General features: G+C 49.1%; 3 protein-coding genes across 4 annotated transcripts in view; 2 read left to right on the top strand and 1 right to left on the bottom strand.

The window, feature by feature from the left end:
* Positions 1-15359, bottom strand: part of LOC135367195 (PAT complex subunit CCDC47-like) — a 59392-nt gene that overhangs the window by 38682 nt on the left and 5351 nt on the right. The window contains exon 1 of one of the 2 annotated variants that reach the window (XM_064600349.1): positions 14318-14426. The exons of the other annotated variant lie outside the window; for it this stretch is intronic. The gene's annotated coding sequence lies outside the window, so the exon portion shown is untranslated. Of the gene's footprint in view, positions 1-14317; positions 14427-15359 lie in introns of those variants that run through there. 2 annotated transcript variants of the gene reach the window in all.
* Positions 875-6012, top strand: LOC135367198 (glycoprotein-N-acetylgalactosamine 3-beta-galactosyltransferase 1-like). The gene is made up of 5 exons (XM_064600354.1): positions 875-1071; positions 2051-2290; positions 3194-3509; positions 3791-4148; positions 5723-6012. Exons 1-5 carry the CDS (start codon positions 1002-1004, stop codon positions 5891-5893), a joined length of 1155 nt encoding a protein of 384 aa, XP_064456424.1. The 5' UTR covers positions 875-1001; the 3' UTR covers positions 5894-6012.
* On the top strand, positions 7001-12426 carry LOC135367197 (glycoprotein-N-acetylgalactosamine 3-beta-galactosyltransferase 1-like). Its single transcript, XM_064600353.1, has 5 exons — positions 7001-7225; positions 7989-8249; positions 8871-9186; positions 9474-9831; positions 12000-12426. The coding sequence occupies exons 1-5, from the start codon at positions 7153-7155 to the stop codon at positions 12168-12170; spliced, it is 1179 nt and encodes a 392-aa protein (XP_064456423.1). The 5' UTR covers positions 7001-7152; the 3' UTR covers positions 12171-12426.

Raw genomic sequence — 15359 nt, 5'->3', positions numbered from 1 at the left:
CGGTCTCTCTGTCTTCATCCACGTCTCGACACAGAACTGATGTTTTACGGAGGACATAATCGCGTGCAACGTCGTCTGCGTGGATCTGTACAGAGTGTACATTTAGGACTGTGGGTGTCAACGAGTGGGGCTTGCCTACTTGTTCCACGCACTGCGTATAGCGATGGTGCGTAGGCGGTGCTTTTGCAGTCGATGAAATTGGTCCGCCAAAGTTCTGTCGATATTCGCCTTTCCGTGATAGAAGCTCAAAGTCATTGCCAGAATTTGTCAGGTAGAGTTAATCGATATTGGTTGCACGGCTGAGCGCAACGCACACCAGTTTTTGGTGGTGCTTTCTTTTTTAGTATTAATACACCAGATGTGAGTAGGCGCCTCCCTGAGATTTGTGTATGGTTATGCACTAGGTGCGACGGCAGGTAACCTTAATCTTTTGGTTGATCGTGCACGTCACGGTCCGCTGCTCGACGGGGACCTATTCGGACCTTATGAGGCGATTTTATTTGCTGGCAAATTTGCCAAATTTTCCATCGAAATCTTGAGGAAATCGAAGTGTGTGTCAGCCTTAGACGTCCTTGTATAAGCGCACCTCATAAACTGAGTGAACAGAAAAAAAAGGCGGGGGGGGGGGGGAGAGAATATCGTACATTACAACGTCTTCACAATACCCTTGCATCTATTCAAGTCCTCTTGCTACAATGAGGACCACATTTTTTGAACAGCAAAGTCTTCAATGGCAGCAGAGTACCATTACAAGGAAAGCTGAAAATTACCTAATGACACAACGCTGTACTTATGGTGTACTTGAATGGTGCACCGCGGCCGTGTACATCGAGAGCCACGAGCTACGTATAGACGACACAGAAGAAAAGTCGCCATAAGGCCTTTGGTTGTGCGCCAGACTGTGTAGAAGAAGAAGAAGCAGATAAGAACATCTACGTCTTGGAACGGTGACGAAGCAAATGCTCCTGTAGCGTCCCGACTGAGAACGACCTATCTCTACGATGCCCAAGTCTGGTGGCAAAGGCTACGTTGACCTGAAGGCTCTGAGCAACCTCCTGGAATTTCTACGCGGTAAGATAAGGGTTTATAGGGGGCTTCCTAAGTTACCTTGGAAAGTTATCTATCGTTCCACCTCTGTGTTGGCAGCGCGAAGAAGCCCTATAAGCAGTATCAAAAGAAAAACAAAAGTTTAAAAAGTGACATATTTATATGCACTTCTGGACGCATTAGAACGGACAGGCGCAGGCGTGCCATGGGCTGACCCGACATCCGTATTGAGTCTGTATGAAAAAGCCACTGAACATCTGACGAGCACAGCAATGTGGGCCCCCTCCCAGTCTTTGGCATGATTTTTGCAGAGCCACTATACAAATAGAGTAATTACCCAGAATGCATCATTGAGAACAGACGCAAGCGGGTTTGTCAAGGAATGCATTTTGAGTGCGACCCGGTTCCAGCGTTATCCTGGCCATAACTTTGAACGTTGCAGGTTCCTTTACCAGGATAATGTCCACGTGCAACTGCATTTTGACGACTTCCTTAGTGGCTACTACGGTTACTGTCTCGAATTGGTGACCTGCATGATGGCAGGTCCTTCTCCTGGCCTAACGATTATAACACATCAACCCAGTGCTGTTTCCGGTGACATCAGAGGAGGAAGTCCGCCAGCCACAAGCCAATGCAGGCTCAGAGGCTCAGTTTTTGTCGAGCTGTAGACCACGGCCATAACGCAACTCGCTCACTTGAACCAGTAGTTGTAAGAAAATTGCTGCTTCCTTGTTTGTTTTTAACTTTGTGTCCGCACGATATGACCTATTTCTGTCTGATGCTTCTTTACGCACGCCGTTCATTTTTACCCGTTTCCAGTTTGTAGCTCATTTTGCGACATCCACGCAGCCTGCAGGATAAATGTCCTATTGAACGCCGAAAAACTATATCGGTAACCGGATATATTGAAACGGTGGATCCAGTAGCCGTAGTCAAAACCCGCTGTCAGATTTCTGACACTAGGCCGTAAGCGTAACCGAACCGATATTCGTTTTGGTTTCAGTCCCTTCCCGGGGCTTCTCTCGTCAGTTCTTGATCGCCCTGTATGCTGGGATTACCTTCGGCGTCGGCTTTGTTTGTCTTCGGTGGGGAGCCCTGGACGAGCCCGGCTTCTGGACGTCGGATACCCCGAGGCTGCGACAGCTCTTCTACGGTGAGGGGCCTCGCGTGGACAGCGACAACGAGACTGGCCCGCATAAACCGTTGGCGTTCCACGAGCCGGACGAGAAGTTACACCATGAAGGTAAGATGGCTTGTCACGTACGGCAATCGTTATACTATAACGATACTGCGGATATAACGAACGACGTCGTGTAACCATCAGTTGGGATATATTCGAATCTATTAGTATTGATGTAACTTGGTTCGTGGGCCCGATAAGGTTAATTCTATATTATTTCTAAATATTTCGCTATCCTGTAGTGTAGTCGAGGTGAGTAGCTCGCTTATAACGAACACTTGTGGTATGGGCGCTAAGCGGCACATTATACGGAGAGATGGTTCTCGTTCATGTGCTTTTGCGAAAGGCTTCGTCTTTAGGAATAGTCGCAGTTATCGCTCGCTTCGTCGCGGTTTCCATTTCACATTCATTCACTCATGTCCGCTGAACGTCATACAGACATGAAAGCGAACTTGGCGCTGTGTGCTTTCCGAAATCGCCATGAAACATACCATCGAAATAACGAAATTACATGGTCGCACGAAGCACATCGTACTGGTAGGACATACACCCCCGAATTTCGAGAACATCATAGGATGTAAACGTATCGTCTGAATAACATTGCAGCCGGGAGCTTGTTAACGTTTATTGTAACACAACGTTTGTTTCTCTGCCTGGAACCGTCGTGCGAGTATTCTGACTATGCGTTTTACATCGTGCTCGTCGCGTCTGGTTGCACAAGAGCAAACATTGTGCCTGTATGTGTTTGTGTGTCACTAAAGATGGCTCTTTGTATATTCTGATAGCGTTGGCCATGAGACGTCTACTACGATAGTTGTGCCTGGTGTGCCTGATGTTGCAACCTGAGAAATTTCGCGGTGCCGATTTTCTGCAAACCAACTTCAGATTAGCGACTTCAATGCAAGCAACTGCATTTCACACATGTTTGGCACAACCGCACTGACAGGCTGTGCCCTCTTCTTGCAGACGACGACCGCGTGGCACAGATACTTAAGAAACGAGTGCGTCTCCTGTGCTGGGTGATGACCAACCCAGCTAACCACGCCACGAGGGCAAAACACGTGAAAGCCACGTGGGGCCGCCGCTGCAACGTGCTCCTTTTCATGAGTTCCCAACTGGACCACGAACTACCGGCGATCGCCTTGCCTGTCAACGAATCTCGTCCTGGTCTCTGGGGGAAGACCAAGTCCGCTTTCACGGAGGTGTACAACTACCACCTGAACGAATCAGACTGGGTCCTCAAAGCTGACGACGACACCTACGTCATAGTCGAAAACCTCAGGTGAGAACTCGCTAGGCAAGTAGGTCTGCTGTTCGCTCAGCCCCACAGTTTCCCTCTCTCCCCTATTGCCCGTGAGGCGGCCTCACTGGTCCCAAACGAGGGGGCAACATTTCAATGTAGTGGCGTACCTGGTTTCTTCTGTGGCTTCTGTGGGAACGACATCTGATCATCACGACCTCCTAGTAAAGCGCGGGCAGTCGGTGATTTTGCATCACCAGAGAGGGGGGGCTTGCCCTATTCTCGGAACGCCCATGTTTAGTAGTACATATATCTATGCTCAGGTACTTCCTCCTGGACAAGAACCCCTCTGAACCCATCTACTACGGCCGCCGGTACAAGCCATACGTGAAGCAGGGCTACATGAGCGGAGGGGCAGGCTATGTCCTCAGCCGAGAAGCAGTCAAGCGATTTGTAGAGCAGGCCCTTCAAGATCCCACCAAGTGCCGCCAAGAACAGGACGGCGCAGAGGATGTGGAGATAGGGATATGCCTGGAAGAAGTGGGTGTCCAGGCTGGGGACTCCCGGGACATTCTAGGGAAAGGAAGGTTCTTTCCACTGGCGCCAGAGGGTCATCTTATCCCTGGTGAAGTGGCCAGAGATTTGTGGCTGTGGAAGTATGTCTACTACCCCCTTGAAGAGGTGAGAATGGTCACGGTATTTGGGCAGCTGTACTCGGAGGTATATTTCCGCCAGCAGATAATGTAGTACATACATCGAGAGTATAGGGCTTTTCTTCGCTTTGCCTTCCTCCCGCGATTTAAGGACATCGTGCAGGCAGCGGCATCGTTAAGGTAATCGATGCCAGCGTGCGGAACATGATAGCAGACGACAAACCCATAATTTTCATTCGCAGGGGTCTGGAAAACTGCAGCAAGCTGGTCAAATTTGTTCATTGCAATAAATTCCCAGACTGTTACTGTAGGGAATGACATCATTTTGGCCCAAATCATCGCGGGCGTGTGTTCCGAGAGAAGCGCTTTGGCTGCATCTCCCATAGACTCCCATGTATTGAAACTTCGACAAACTTTACTTAGCCAAAAATTAATGGATTGCGTCACGCCTTCCAAAATACGTCATTCCCTAGATAAACTCGGGGGGAACACGCCTATACATGTTTCGTGTAGAAATCTAGCGAGGCTTACGAGAACTCTGCGAACAAAAATTCCCCATAGACTCCGTAAGAAGTGAGTCCGCCTTAATGCTAATATATCAAGCAGCACCGAATGCCACTTCGGACGGTATGCCCCCTCTTGAAGCAATCGGTAATACTGCCTATTAAAATGAACCACGCGAAGCGATTCATTCTACAGATGCATAAATATTGCAGAATTTGATTTCAAAAAATCGCACCGGCGGCAACGCCTGCGACTAGTCGTCTGAACCGCTTTGACGTCACTACGGTACAGCTCGCTGGATGGTTTAGAGAACGTTGGCTGCTACACAGGGAGAAAAGTGAGGGAAAAAATGCAGGAAATGCTGCGGTCGCTGCTGGTACCGTAATGATATCACAGGTGACATTTTAACCGGGAGCGTGCGCGTCGATGTTCAGACGCATTCTTCGTACGAAACATATTCTGTATAAATATACACAGGGTGTTCCAGCTAAATGCGAGCAGATTTTTAAAAAAATATATCGGTTTTTCCGAGATGCAATCGATTGCATATAGCAAGGGAAGGGATATGCTGAAGGGAACTCCTTAGGACGGCATTGGCAAACTCCTAAGGCAAACTCCTAAGAATTTTTGTTCTGAAAACTGCTCCTGTATCAAGTGACCGAAGGGACCAGATGCTCTCATTGGGACAACTTCGTAGCTTTGATAATTAAAAAGATAATTATTGAAAATTAATTAAGACATTGTCTTAGGAGTTTGCTAATGCCCTCCTAAGGAGTGCCCTTCAGCATATGCTATATTGCAATTGATTTCGTGTCGCAAAAAGTGATGTATATATCTTTTATCGTCGTCCGATCAAGTCACATCCTTTTATATTACAACAGACACAGAAAATATCTGAGTACTTGTTTCAAAATGGTGCAAATGTAACATGATCAGCGTAAAAGCAAGTTTGTGTCATGCAGATGCAATGTGTTGAAGCTCCGCGGCCTGAGCCATTCATTGAGACACTCTAGACATCTTTCCCAAAGTCCGTAGTATGTGTGCTTCAACTGCTTCCAATTCACTGCTGTGAGAGTGCACGATATTCTTCCATTTCAGGGAGTGAACTGCTGCAGTGACACAACCATTTCATTCCATTACATCGGCCCAGACCTGTTGTACGTCATGGAATACCTCATCTACCACCTCAGGCCATATGGAATATTCTCCAAGGTGCATTGCAGAGAAGACAATAGTACATCGAATAACACACACTGGACTGCGGTGTAATGGTGTGCCGCGTCAACGGTGATGCCTTTGCATACAGGTCACTCAACAAGCCACTGGTGACGAGAAGGCATCTCCTGTCGAAATAGTCAAATAAAGCGCCAGAAAAGCGATGAACACTGAGAAGCAGTAAACTTAAGCTCACCTATGTATTTGGTGCAAGTAGAGGGGGTGCAGGGGTGTTATGTTTATTTGTTTCATTTGCTGTAAGGAAACGGTGGTATTGAAATGGTTTCCGAACTTTCACCAACAAACCGAAATGCGCTGGGGCGTTTGACCCCTGTAGACAAAGGAGACCAGACCAGATACCAGCAGCTGACTTTACTCGAAGTGAACTGAACCGTAGCTCAGCCTACCAGAAAATACCAAAGCGCGAGACCCCCGCGCCCCCATTCTCCTCGTCGTTCTCAATCTTAACATCCTCCCCGGGGCCAGGATCCACGCTAGTTTCGAGTAGGTAGAGCCGCTGCGCAGGGCGCACGATATGTCGTTTGTTCGGCAGTCTTAGCGTGAATGCTCTTGCGACGCCGTCTCGACCTGGGTGGCTGGCGGTTACGATTGCCGTTTTCCAGAGGAGCTGTGGTGTTGAGTCATCTTCCACGATGACTACATCACCCACCTTCAACGCCGTTGGGTCACCGCGGGAACTTTCGTGGGCGGAGCGCAGCTGGAAGAGGTACCCTCTCTTCCATCGCCGCCAAAACATCGCGATAGCTTGCAGCTGCTCTTCCCTGAGCCTGTGCAGCGTCGTCGTCCCAACCCGCTCCTCTTCTGTGGTTGCCGGGAGCTGGATTGATCTGCCGCCGGTTAAGAAGTGCGAGGGCGTAATTGGTGGCGCTTCGTTGGGATCAGAACTCACACCGGTTAGCGGCCTACTATTTATCAGCAAAGTCTTATATGGCAGCAAAGTACCATTACAAGAGAAGCTGAAAATTACATCATGACGCAACGCTGTACTTATGGTGTACTTGAATGGTTTACCGCAGTCGTGCACATCGACAGCCACGAGCTACGAGCCAAAGAAGAAAAGTCGCGATAAGGCCTTTGGTTGTGTGCCACACTATGCAGAAGAAGAAGAGAAGAACATTTACGGTCATGGAATGGTCTGGATAACGGCCATTTCCCAGAGGATGAAGAAGAAGAAGAGGAATGGTCCCCTTTGTAGCTAATGGCCATTCTCCGTGGGTCGAAGAAGAAGAAGAAGAAGAATGGTGACGAAGCAAATTCTCCTGCAGCGTCCCGACTGACAACGAACTATCTCTATGATGACAAAGGCTGATGGCCAAGGCATCGTCGACCTGAAGGCTCTGAGCAACCTTCTGGGATGGCTATGCGGTAAGATAGGGGGTGATATGGAAGCGCAGTTCAACCGATCCTAACCGAATTTACCAGTTGTGGTACCAAATGTACCCTTGGGTACGACATGAAAGGTGAGGAAAAAAAAAGTTCTTCTACGTATCATACTTCCCACTCGAACACACTCCCGAGCGAAGCGCTGGCGTCACAAAGTTTAGAGACGCGCGCCAATTCCCCCCATTGGCGGTCGTAACCACGTCACTTCTCATGCGCTGCCTCACTGGCGGCGGCGAGGGCTGTGACGTCAGAGCCACACGAGTTTCGGTATCCGCGGTGCCCATTTTCTCAGCTTCTATTACTCTCTTCTCTTCGAAACGTCAAATGCAGGTTCCCTACGCTGCAGTGAACAGTCTTTTACATTTATCTAAGATAATCTGGGTGACCTGTCTCAACGCGCGCAGTTTTTCTTGCCTTGTGGCTTGTTACAGCACGAGCAAAATGAACGAGATTATAGAGACCGCGGCAAATTATTTTACGCTGAACGTCGCAAATTGCAAACGTGCATGGACCTGGCAGATGGCACTGCACGACCCTTTTAGAGCACAACGGTTCATTTTTACCCGTTTCCACCTAGTAGGTAATTTTGCGACATCCACGCAGTCTGCGGGATAAATGTCCTGCAGCCTGCATGTCCTAAACCGTTATTAAGACGGTGGATCTCGTAACTGTAATCAAAACCCGCTTTCAGATATCTGACACTAAACCGTAGACGTAACCGAACCGATATTCCTTGTGGTTTCAGTCCCTGCACGGGGATTCTCTCGTCAGTTCTTGATCACCCTGTGTGTTGGAATGACCTTCGGCTTCGGCTTTGCCTGTCTTCGGTGGAGAGCCCTGGACGAGCCCCGCTTCTGGATGAGAAACACTTTGGCGTGGATGTCGGGACCCCCGAGGCTGCGGCAGCTCTTCCATGGCGCGGGACCTGGCGTGGACAGCGACAACGAGAGTGGCCCGGATAAACCGTTGGCGTTATACGGGACGGACGAGAAGTTCCACCATGAAGGTAAGATGGCTTGTCACGTTCGGCAACAGTTATACAACAACGATACTGCGGATATAACGAACGAATGTAGTGTAACCATCCGTTGGGATATATTTGAATCCATCTATTATTATTGCTGTAACTTGGTTGGTGGGCATGATAAGGTTCATTCTATACTATTTCTAAATATTGTCGTGCGAATATTCTAATTATGCTTTTCTCATCGTGCTCGTCGCGTTTGGTTGCACAAGAGCAAACATAATGCCTGTATATGTGTGTGTGTGTGTGTGTCAGAAAAGATGGCGATTTGTATATTCTGAGAGCGTTGGCCATGAGACGTCTACTACAGAGTTATGGGCCACAAGGAACCTGATGAGGAACACGCCAAGAAAGAATACTATAACAGGAACTGCTAGCTTGGATCACATCCAACGTGCCGGAGGCGTCAGCCTTTCGATCTGTCAAACGGGCGACATCTGCGGCCATTCCTATTGGTAGTCGCAATGGCATGACCTATGTCGCACTCCTTCATTGGCGGAGATGTCTGATGTCACAACCTGATAAATTTCGCGGTGCCCATTTTCTGCACATCAACTTCAAACTGGCACAACCGCACTGACACGCTGTGCACTGTTCTTGCAGACGACGACCGCGTGGCACAGATACTTAAGAAACGAGTGCGTCTCCTGTGTTGGGTGATGACCACCCCAGCTAACCACGCCACGAGGGCAAAACACGTGAAAGCCACGTGGGGTCGCCGCTGCAACGTGCTCCTTTTCATGAGTTCCCAGTGGGATCCCGGGCTACCGGCGATCGCCTTGCCCGTCAACGAATCTCGATCTTATCTCTGGGGGAAGACCAAGGCCGCTTTCACGGAGGTGTACAACAACTATCTGAACGAATCAGACTGGTTCCTCAAAGCTGACGACGACACCTACGTCATAGTCGAAAATCTCAGGTGAGAACTCACTATGCAAGTTGGTCCGCTGTTCGCGCAGCTCCACGGTTTTCCTCTCTCCCCTCATTGCCGGCGAAACGAAGGTCTCAAATAAGGGGGCGACATTTCAAGGTTCAGGCGTACCTGGTTTCTTCTGTGGCCCCCGTGTCGCTCTTAGAATGTCCCATTGTTGCTGCACTCTGGGTGGACTGGCACTTTGTCACGTGGTTTCCCCAACTTTTACCAGAGCCTCCACGCGCCCTATTCTCGGAACGCCCACGTTTATAGTAGTATATATTTGTGCTCAGGTACTTCCTCCTGGACAAGAACTCCTCTGAACCCATCTACTACGGCTGCCGTTTCAAGCCGTACGTGAAGCAGGGCTACATGAGCGGAGGGGCAGGCTATGTCCTCAGCCGAGAAGCAGTCAAGCGATTTGTAGAGCAGGCCCTTCAAGATCCTTCCAAGTGCCGCCAAGAACAGGACAGCGCAGAGGATGTGGAGATGGGGCAATGCCTGGAAGAAGTGGGTGTCCAGGCTGGGGACTCCCGGGACATTCTAGGGAAAGGAAGGTTCTTTCCACTGATGCCAGAGTGTCATCTTATCCCTGGTGAACTGGACAGAGATTCCTGGCTGTGGAGGTGGGTCTACTACCCCATTGAAGAGGTGAGAATAGTCATGGTATTTGGGAAGCTATAATCAGAGGTATGTTCAGATAATGTAGTACATACATCGAGAGTAGGGCGTACAACATGGTGGACACCGGGGGACTGGGAAGGCAACTGACTTCTTGTTAATGCAAATATATAAAGCAGTACCGAATGCCACTTCGGACTGTATACCCCCTCTTTAAGCAGTGGGTAATACTGCCTATTAAAATGAACCATGCGAAGCGACTCATTCGACAGATGCATAAATATTGCAGAATTTTATTTAAAAAAATCGCAGCGCTGGCAACTCCGGCGACTAGCCGTCTGAGCCGCTTTGACTTCACCATGGTACAGCTGGCTGAATGGTTTAGAAAATGTTGTCTCCTACACAGGGAGAAAAGTGAGGAAAAAAATGCAGGAAACGCTTATCTAGATTGGAGTGCGGTCGCTCTTGGTACGGTAATGATAGCACAGGCGACATTTTAAGCGGGAGCGTCGATGCTCAGATACATTTTTCATGCGAAACATATTCCGTACAAATATATACAGGGTGTCCAGCTAATTGCGAACGGGTTTTAAATATATTTATATATATATATATCGCTTTTTCCATTGCATATAGCATAATTGCATATAGCGCATGCTGAAGGGCACTGCTTAGGAGGGCATTAGCAAACACCTAAGGCAATGTCTTAATTACCTTTCAATAATTCACTTTTTAATTAGAAACGCTACGAAGCTGTCCCAATGAGAACATCTGGTCCCTTCGGTAGCCTGATACCGGAGCTGTTTTCAGAAGAAAAATCCGTTTGATAGATCGTCCGCAAAAAATTCGGAGATGTGCCTTTCCTTCACCCCCAATGTCAGAGGGTGAAGGAGTGCCGCCCCATGCGTCGAAGATTAGCCTTAAAGGAGCATGGAAGTGACATTTAACATGACTCGAAACCCTGCTTCATCTGTGAAGCTGTCCACAAGGAGTCGCCATGCAAAATATTTCCGATCTGCGGCGTAATGTCACTGCGCAATAGACTTTACAAAAGACAGCCGGAGAACGGCAGTCGCAGGAGAGAGACACGAGCCCCCCGTGACGTAGAAGCTACTCGGTGCCTTTTTCCTTTGTTTTTTCATCTCGGCTCGCGCGCCGCTGATACATGTTTCAGCTGTGCCGTTGGACGTCACTGGTGACGTGCCCTGGCCCGTGATACGTCACGCCGTCTGCGGCTTCACTTCGGCGCTCTTCGGATGTGGAGAGCGTTCTTTAAAGCTGTGCGGAACAGAGCCTTGGGCGTGCTCTCTGGGTTACCTGCGCTCATCGTTCTTTCGCAGCATCTCATTTAATTTGTTGAAGACGTTGCAGCAAAAAGCTAAAAATATTTTCGGGGTCTCTTCCATGCTCCTTTAACTTGCGGAAGCAAAACAAAGACAAATGTATGTATGATTCTATCGAAACTGCCCTTATCTTGGGTTCCACTTTGTTTTCTTTGTTTGTTATCTTTTTCCAGGACGCAAGAGGCCATAGTGTGCTCTTTCACCCTCTCACATTGTGGGTGAAGGAAAGTTGCGTCCGCGAAGATGCGTAATGAACAAAGTAAAAAAATATGTGTTCCTTCAATAATTTTTTGCGGAGGATCTATCGAAAGGATTTTTGTTCTGAAAACGGCTACGATATCAGGTGATCGAAAGGAGCAGATGTTCTCATTGGGACAACTTCGTAGCTTTTTTAATTAATTCATTCAAGTTCATTAAGACATTGCCTTTGGGCTTTGCTAATGCCCTGCTAAGGAGAGCCCTTTAGCATATGCTATATTGCAATTAATTTCATGTCGGAAAAAGTGATGTATATATATTTAAAGAATATGTTCGCATGTAGCTGGGACATCATGTATATTGTATTCGTCTTCCGATCAAGTCACTTCCTTTCGTAATACAACAGACACAAAAAATATGCTTCAAAAGGATGAAAATGTAACATGATCAGCGTAAAAGCAAGTTTGTATCATGCAGACGCAATGTGTTGAAGCTCCGCGGCCTAAGCCAATCAGAGGCAGTTTAGAGAGGCAGTTTATCTTTGTGCCACGTAGTTAATTTGTCCCAAAGTCCATAGTACGTGCGCTTCAACTGCTTCCAATTCACTGCTGTGATAGTGCACAATATTACACTCTCACTAATATTCTTCCATTTCAGGGAATGAACTGCTGCAGTGATACAACAATTTCATTCCACTACATCGGCCCAGATCTGATGTATGTCATGGAATACCTCATCTACCACCTTAGGTCATATGGAATATTCTCCAAGGTGCATTGCAGAGAAGACAATAGTGCATCGAACAACACTACCTTCGCTGCTGTGTAATTGTGTGCCGCGTCAACGGTGACGCCTTTGCATACAGGTCACTCAATAAGCCACTCGTGACTTGAGGCATCCCCTGTCAAAATAGTCAAATAAAGTACCAGAAAAGTGATGAACACTGAGAAGCACTGAAGTTAAGCTCGCCTGTGTATTTGGTGCAAGTGGAAGGGGTGCAGCATCACATAGTGTGGCCATTCTTGTGCACCCCCCCCCCCCCGTCGATCAGAGCGAACATTGTTACGTTTGTTATGTTTAATTTGTGTAAGGCAGGTTGGCAAGACCAATTTTCTAAGCCAAAATGGTGGCATTGGAATGCTTCCCCAATTTTGACCAACAAACCGAAATGTGCTGGGGATCTCCAGATTTATTTCCACTTGTTTGGGTCTAATAAATATCTCCTTGGCAAGTGGCCCTCTTGCCCACCTCAACGGTGCCTATGGTCAATGGGTTCAAAAGGAAAGCCATCTGGCTCAGACCTTTTTTTCTTTTTTTTCGTGACTTTGCCAGAGCTCTGCCGCCTGAAGTGAACCGATCAGCAGCTTTAAAAATCGGTAATCTCGGAAACTCAAGGAATAGCAACATCTCAGGCACCAAGAAGTTGCGGGAGGCACATACCCTAGCGGGAGCGTCTTAATTACGGACGTCATTGAGGTTGTAAGAGTGAGCTGTAGAACGACACCCTACCCAGAGTGGCTGTGCAGTGGCGCCCGGGTCCGGGATCTTGCGCCCCCCTCCCCCTTCCTGAAAAATTGCCTATCGGCGCCCCTGCCAGAGACCTCTCATGAAAAGTGAGAGCAGCATTTTTTTTATGACGCAAACATTTCGCACAGTTCGCTCAGACAGATGTGGAGACCCGTGGAGGACGATGAAGACGTGCCTGTGCTGGCGTGCGCCACTGAGGCTGCTAGCCCGTTCTACCGGCACCGTCCTAGCGTGAGGCCACGAACACCTGCCCGCTGGGACATTCCATCATCGCCGCGGTCAGGAAGAGGAAAGAATGCCATACTGTGGTGCATACTCGAAAGGAAGAACACGAAGCCGAAAAGGTCGTTCTATAGTGTCGTCGTTTCAACCCCCGTATCTATGTATGCTGTTCGCCGGTCGGACCGCCTGAAAATGCTGAAAGGATCAGCAGCTCAAGGCTTCCCTCCGCGCCACTGACCACGGCGACACAACATGGCCCGAGCGTCTTCCCTTCCGCCACGACGACTGCAGCGCGACCCACATGGCATACGGCTGCCCTTCCCGGAGCGTTCTTCACCCCCTCGGCTCCGCTCTTGCCCGACCCCTCCTCGTACATCGACCGTCTCCGCCAGCTCTTCCAGGACCTCAAGCCCACACCTACCCACTCCGGTTGCTCGACAGGCGTGTTCGTGGGCCCTGCCCTTCCTCAGGCCACCCACGTCTTCGTCCCCCGGGTCTCGGTGCGCACCAGCCTGCAGTCACCCTACGACGGCCCCTACAGGGTCATCTAACGAGCCGCGAAGTTTTTCTGCCTGGACCTCCCGCGGAGACCAGACACTGTGGCCATTGGCAGGCTCAAGCCCGCATTCCTGGAGTTGGCACCGCCTGTACCCTCCGCGCTCAACTCCTGTCTCCGGCCTTTCTCCCCCTTCACGTCGGGTACATTGGGCCCCGCAGCTCGCACACTACGGGCCGCCCGCCACCTCGGGTTCGCCTTCTGCCTTCCATGACTCCGTCGCCCGACCTTCCCGCTGCCCTGTGCCCTCTTCGGCGGCTTTGTCGTCCGCCACGGGGGGAGCCCTGTAGCAGCAGTGTCATCTTCATCACCAGCACCGCCATCGCCACTGCGCCTGCCAGCCAGTTCTACCGGCACCGTCTTAGCGTGAGGCCATGACCATCTACCCGCTGGGACACTCCATCATCGCCGGTCAAGACTCATGTAAAGGAACATCACCTCCTCTACACAGTCAAAAAAAAAAAGAAGAAAAAAAACATGCCTACCATGGGTGGCCGTTGTTGTCTTGCCAATCCATGTTCTAGCCAAAGTTCCTCCCAAGACAAAATACAGTTTACTACCATAACTGCAAGTGTTGTTAGAGGTTGACTTTTGCACAGCTTAGCAGTCAGCCGCCGAAGGGCCCCGGACGTGCAACATTACTCATTTATGAAGTGGAATAAACGCTTACCACGTTCAGTTTCAATTGAATCGGGTCTGGATTTAAGAGGGGCGAGATCGGGAGCCGCGAGGCTAACCTAGCGTAGCCACATCCCAGGAGTCAGTGCAGAGCAGGTGTCCGGTTACCAAGGAGCCTTAGTTCTGCAAGGTGGCAAGTTACAATGACTGTCAACAATAGGCCTAGACCATACCTCTTGAAACTAGTGCTCTACTTGAAACACTTAAAGCTACCCTTATAATTCGAAAAGCGGTCTTACAAAGTGTGGAGATCTGCACATGCCTCTCAGCTTGGACAGCGATAAACATACAGAAGTAAAATGCAAGCGAGTTGTTGTGGGTATACTTGACGGATCCAACGTGTCCCTAAGCTTGAAGGAAAAAAACGATAACACAGAACGAGCAGTACAATCAACAATACAAACAACGAACAATACAAAAAGCAGCAGCATGGAAGGGAGACATAAGGCTTGGACGCTTACGGGAACTGTCTTCTGGGACATGCAAGGTGTCGCCCACGCGAAGTTCTTCGGGCAGGCTGTCAGCATGAACGCCCAGTACTACTCCACGTTGATAAAGGATGCCGTGCGAAATGCAAGTTGCAAGAAAAGGCCTGAGATGTTGGCCTGGGCGATTCTTCATGACAATGCTTCAGTCTCACACGGTGAACTTAACAGTCGCAACCCCGGTCGAAATGTGATGGGAAGTTTCGCCCACCACATCTCACAGCGACTTACTTATTAATTGACTTATTTTTGACCTACCACAGCGACTTACTACCTGGCCCAGCTCCTTACAGGCCAGATTTAACCCCACGCGATTATTATTTGTTTGGGCCGATTAAAGAGCTCCATGAAGGAAGGATATTCCACAGAAGCCCTCCAGGAAGATGTCCCGCAGTGGCTACGACAGCAGCCCATCTTTCTACGTCAAAGACATCGATATCGTCAAAGACACAGAATTGCCACAGCAACTGCAGTGGTGACTATGTGCACACTGTGAACACTGTGAAAAACTGACACAGTTTTGTGCTTCCCAAATTTTCCATTGAATTT

The sequence above is a fragment of the Ornithodoros turicata genome, chromosome 8 (assembly GCF_037126465.1).
Source record: "Ornithodoros turicata isolate Travis chromosome 8, ASM3712646v1, whole genome shotgun sequence".
Taxonomy (NCBI): Eukaryota; Metazoa; Arthropoda; class Arachnida; order Ixodida; family Argasidae; genus Ornithodoros; species Ornithodoros turicata.
The sequence above is the reverse complement of the archived record's forward strand: the minus strand, read 5'-3'. Positions and strand labels throughout refer to the sequence as shown.